This window comes from Mus caroli, chromosome 4, assembly GCF_900094665.2.
Source record: "Mus caroli chromosome 4, CAROLI_EIJ_v1.1, whole genome shotgun sequence".
NCBI lineage: Eukaryota > Metazoa > Chordata > Mammalia > Rodentia > Muridae > Mus > Mus caroli.
In genome coordinates this window covers 139,890,228-139,895,375 of record NC_034573.1, presented here as the reverse complement: position 1 = coordinate 139,895,375, position 5,148 = coordinate 139,890,228, and the positions used below count along the sequence as shown (strand labels likewise).

The 5,148-nt window shown below is 51.6% G+C and overlaps 1 protein-coding gene across 1 annotated transcript in view; it reads left to right on the top strand.

Moving 5' to 3' along the window:
* The first annotated feature begins 714 nt into the window (after positions 1–714).
* H6pd (hexose-6-phosphate dehydrogenase/glucose 1-dehydrogenase) overlaps positions 715–5,148 on the top strand; it is a 29,147-nt gene continuing 24,713 nt past the window's right edge. Inside the window, exon 1 of the mRNA XM_021159353.2 lies at positions 715–974. Within this exon, the coding sequence (XP_021015012.1) occupies positions 970–974 (5 nt within the window). The 5' untranslated portion in view covers positions 715–969. The remainder of the gene's footprint in view (positions 975–5,148) is intronic.

Here is a 5,148-nt window from a genome sequence, read left to right as displayed (position 1 = left end):
GTTGCGGATGGTTGTGAGCCACCATGTGGTTGCTGGGATTTGAACTCTGGACCTTCGGAAGAGCAGTCGGGTGCTCTTACCCACTGAGCCATCTCGCCAGCCCCAGAGATGTCTTTTAAACACCTATTACTCTCTAGAGAGAAAGCCTTGTTTTATTTCCTGTCTTGCTTATAGCCACACAGGCACAAGCTAAGCCTCGTCATTTGACAGTTTCCGGCCCACACTTCCACTGTCTTCTGTGTAGAGAGTCCCAAGAACATGCACATTAGGTGGTGTCAGATCTAGAGCTGACTGGTGAAGGTGTGGCAAATGTGTGCACTCCCAGCGTTTAACTCACTCCTCTGGGTGGGCCAAACGTCTCTACAGATAGGGGAGCATGAAGTCTGGAGTAGGCGGGGAACCAGACTACTACACGCCAGAGGCGATGCTCAACCTCTGAAGCTCCTCAACCAAACAACCACTTTCTCTACCCCTAGCATCTCTAGGGGTACACGCGCGTCTCTGCGCCAGCAGGGAAGCCCTGCCACCCAGGATACAACCGACATGGGGATGCAAGTTAAGCAAGAGACCAAGAGCAGCAGCTGTCCGACAGCAAAGGAAGTACTCAGAGGCCCCGCCTCCTCCGCGCCCGCGAGCTAGGGGGCGTGCCTATGCCCGAGGCTCCGCCTCCTCTGCGCGCGCTTCACCCCAGGTCCCCATTGCGCGCGCTCCTGGCGCCGTGCGAGCGCGGCGCGGGGCCGCGGTGGCCTGAGGCCTGCCCGCTGGGACCTGACGCTGCGCAGCCCGACTCTGCGGCATCCCGGGCTGAACTTGGCCCCGCGCCCTGGGCTCTCGCCGCGTGCCCGGCGCTCTCGGAGCTGCGAGGCGCGCACCCGCCGAGGACGAGGCGCGGGTAGGGGGTCGCAGGTTCCCCCGCGCCCGCGCTGCCTGTCGTGCTAGCCAGCCCAGGCCACTTCCCGGACGAGCGCGATGAAGTAAGCTGCACCCCACCCCGCTTGCTCTGGGCTGCGAATTTCTTGCATCCGAGGACACGCCAGCCAGCCGGCCGGCCGGCCACGGTGGTGACTCGGGTCCCACGGTGCTCGCTGGAGTCACCGATCCTCTACCCGCACGCCCCTCCTTCCGCGGAATAAAGGCGTCGTCACCCTACCCCACCCCTGCGTGGCCTGGGGATGCGGTGCAGTTAGGTGGCGGGCCAGCAGGAGGCGGCCAGGCCCCTTCCCTGGCAGCCCTAGAGTCCCAGCGTGCCCTTGTCCCTGGGCTTCCTGGAACGTGCTTTCCCAGTGCTTAAGCTTTGGCAGTTGCTATCGCGTGAGCATTTCCCACATACCGACCCAGCACATTCTTTTCCAGAGGCATGAGACCTCTGAAATTCGGCTCTCCTAGCCTTCAATATTTAGCCAGAAATAAGAACTGAAATTCCTTCCATACGGTTAGCACAGTAGCCAGCCCACCCGCTCCACCGTGGCCCCTGAAAGGTAACGGGGCTGGGAAACTAGGACATCTGAAGTGATGCACGCCTGACTGAATCTTTGAGTTGATGAAGCTAATCTTTATTTTGGGAGGCACATCACAGAAAAGCGCATGCTTAAAAGGAGGCATAAATGGTGCACACCTTTAATCTCAGCACTTGGAGGGCAGAGGGCAGAGGCAGGAAGATCTCTGTGGGGCTGAACACAGCCTGTTCTACGTTGAGAGTTCTAGACTAGTCACACAGTGAGACCCTACCTTAAATTAAAGACCAGTGTTTGGCTTGAGCACGGCTCATTTTAAAGAATTATGTATTTAACAAATAAATAAATAAATAAATAAATAAACACATAATTTAATATACAAGACTATCTAACAGAAAGCAACAAATCGCTGTTGGCTGTTTGGGTAGCTGAGGGACCATTAAAAGGAGAAAGAATGGACTGGTAGAGCCCACCCATTATCCCAGCATTTCTGAGACAGAGGCAGAAGCCTGGGGAGCCTACGCCAGCCTGGGCAGTCTACCACACTCTTGTCTCAAGACAAAACCAAGCCATAAAGGACAATAAGGAAGATTGCATTAGCCATCTACAGTCCAGCCCTTCGGATCTGTCCGGGGAGCAGCTGTGCTGGGTTGCAAGTCAGCCAATCACTTACACCATGTCCTCAAAGAGTATTTTTTTGTTCCCTGATCTGGTTTCTTCTGGACAGCCATTAAAATTAGGTTGTTTATTCTCACTTTACAGCTAGGGAAAACAACATAGAATTAAGCCATGGATTTCTGGTTACACAATTACAGCCTTACGCTCTTTATTCTTTGTAGTTTTTGGACCTAGGACATCGAACAGACTAGGCAAACACCAAACTTTTGAGAGCTACGGCCCCAGTGTATATTTCTTTTAAAACAATTTATTATTGTTTTTTAAAGATTTATTTTTTTGTACGTGTATGAGTATTTTGCCTGCATGTATATACGTGTACTACATGTGTGTAGTGTTCACCAAGGCTGGAAGAGTGTGGGACCTCCTGGAACCAGAGTCCTAGTTGGTTATGAGCTGCCACGTGGATGTGGAGACTCTCAAACCCAGGACTTCTGCAAGAGCAACTTGTGCTCTTAACCACTAAGCCAGCTCTCTAGCCTCATATATAATGTGTGTGCGCACAAGTGTGTGCACGTTCATATGCCTGTAGAGAACAGAAGGGGAGGTGGATTTCACAGAGCTGGAGTTACAGTAAGCTGTCATGTCGGTGCTGAGGACTGAATCTAGGTCTGCAAGAACAGCAAGTGCTGTGAACTGCTAAGCGAACCCTCTAGTCCTCCGCCCCTCACCCTCTAGTCCTCCCCCCCTCCGTGTTTGTTTGTTTGTTTAATTTTATCTATTTATTGTATGTGTGTGGTTGAGTGTTTTATCTCCATGTATATCTTTGTACCTCAAGTACAAAGGTGAGGACCGAGGATGAGGACCAGAGTTACAGATGGTTGTGAGCGGCCCGGGCCCCCGGCCCTGTACATGCTGAGAATTGAACTCTGCAATAGCAGCAGGCACCCTGAACTGCTGAGTCATCTCTCCAGCCCTGCTTTGTTTTGTGAGACAAGGTCTTGTTTTCTTTCCCAGGTAGGTCTCAAGCACTCAGTTTTTCTACCTCAGTCTCTTGAGACATACAACCCCTGCTGTCGTGTTCTTTATTCTTCCGGCCAGATGTTAGACTTCTCAAGGGCTAAGAAGGGGCCACCCCAGCCCCATACCTCTTCACTCTTCCCTATGACCACATGGAACAGCTGAGCTCTCATGATCCGTGCCTTGTTGTTGTTCTGTAGCAAGGTGGTTTGTTGGTTTCAAGGTGCTGTAGGCGGTCAGCTCAAGGTGCTAATGCACAGTGGTGGAAGCTAGCATCTCTTGAGAGCCTCCAGCTTGCCAAGGACGGTGCCAAAGTGCCTCATGTGGGTGATCTTCACATGTGCTCATCATGGGCTTGCTTTTCTGTTCTGTGCTTAGGAAACAAAGAGGTTAAAGACTGTCCGAGGTCACCTCGCTGCTGAGAGGCCCGGAACTGAGTCCCAGATTGTATACTTGAAGTCTTAGCCCACAGGGCCTTTCAGGTTTCACCAGGGTATCAACAAAATGTCCCTTCTGATGCCAGAAAGAGGGCATGTGAAGTGCTAGTGGACATGGGATCCAGAGCAGTGTTCAACCAGCTGGCCCATGTGAGCAATACCGTCAGGAGAACCAGTAACGTCTACGCCAAGCTGCTGTCTGCCCATTCTGTCATGGGGATCAGGCCACACATTCTTTCTTGTCTTTTTTTTTTAAAGGTTTATTTATTTTTATGTCTATGTATAAGTTTCTATGTATATATGTGGTCATGTGTACATATGACATATATGTATATATGTGGTCATGTGTACATATGACATATATGTATATATGTGGTCATGTGTACAGTGCCCACAAAAGTGAAAAGAGGGTGCTGGATCCCCTGGCACTGGAGTTACAGATTGTTGTGGGTGCTGGGAACTGAACCTGGGTCCTCTGCAAGAAGAGCACATGTTCTTAACCACTGAGCCATCTCCCCAGCCTTTAGCCACACGTTTCATAGAGCCATTAGAGATGAGCTCTACGACCAACTGCTTCCATTCACGTTCTGTCACCTCTGAGTTGTCTGACCTTCAGCAAGGTAGTCTACCTTTCTGTTCACTGCTGGGCAAACGGTTGATAGTGCATAGCTCACGGAAGTGGCAAGGATAGAGGGTCTGCTGCTTGTCATACGCTAAGCCTCGCATTTGGCATATGGCGTGCATGCCATAAATAGCTCACAATACTAATAGCGTTGTCATAAGCAAGAAGCAGCTGTTGGTGGGTTGCAGGGAGTGGGGGGGGGGTCACCATGCTCCAAGTGACCGCTACAGTCTGTTGTTTCCATGGCACCATTCAGCCCTGGGTACCTTGTACCCGAAATTACAGTGATCCTTTGTAAATGGGATTCATTTCGTCATTAGCAAGTATCGCTGGGAGCTTGCTGAGTGCCTGGCCATGGGAGTGCCTCCCATGGTGTGGGAGCTACTGCAGGGAGGTGACTGTACCTTTCCCTGTCCAGGTGGATCTTGACGTCTTGGGAGGAGTGGATGGCAGGCAGTAAGCGAGCTAAATGTAGTTATCACACAGGGTCTCAGGAAGTGTATAGACATAGGGCCGGGGATGTAGCTTGCTTGGTGAAGTGCCTGCCTAACATGCGTAACACATCCAACACCGCATGAAACTGAACATGTGACACGTGCCTGTCATCCTAGTGCTCAGGAGATAGAGGGGTCGGGGGAAGAGCAGAAGTTTATGAGTCTGGAGAGATGGCTCGGCAGTTAAGAGTACTACTGGCTGCTCTTGCAGAGGACCTGAGTTCAGTTCCCAGACCCACATGGCAACTCCCAAGTGTGTGTCATGTCCATTCCAGGGAGTCTGAAGCCCTCATCTGGCCTCTGCAGGCACCAGGCATGCTCGTGGTACACAGTCATACAAAACTCCCACACACAGACAATAGGTTCAAGGACATTGAAGGTCAACCTCAGCTACATAGCAAGTTTGAGGACAGCCTGGTCTACATGAGACCAGGAAGGAAGAAAGGAAGAGAGGAAGGAAGGAAGGAAGGAAGGGAGGGAGGGAAGGAGGGAGGGAGGGAGGGAGG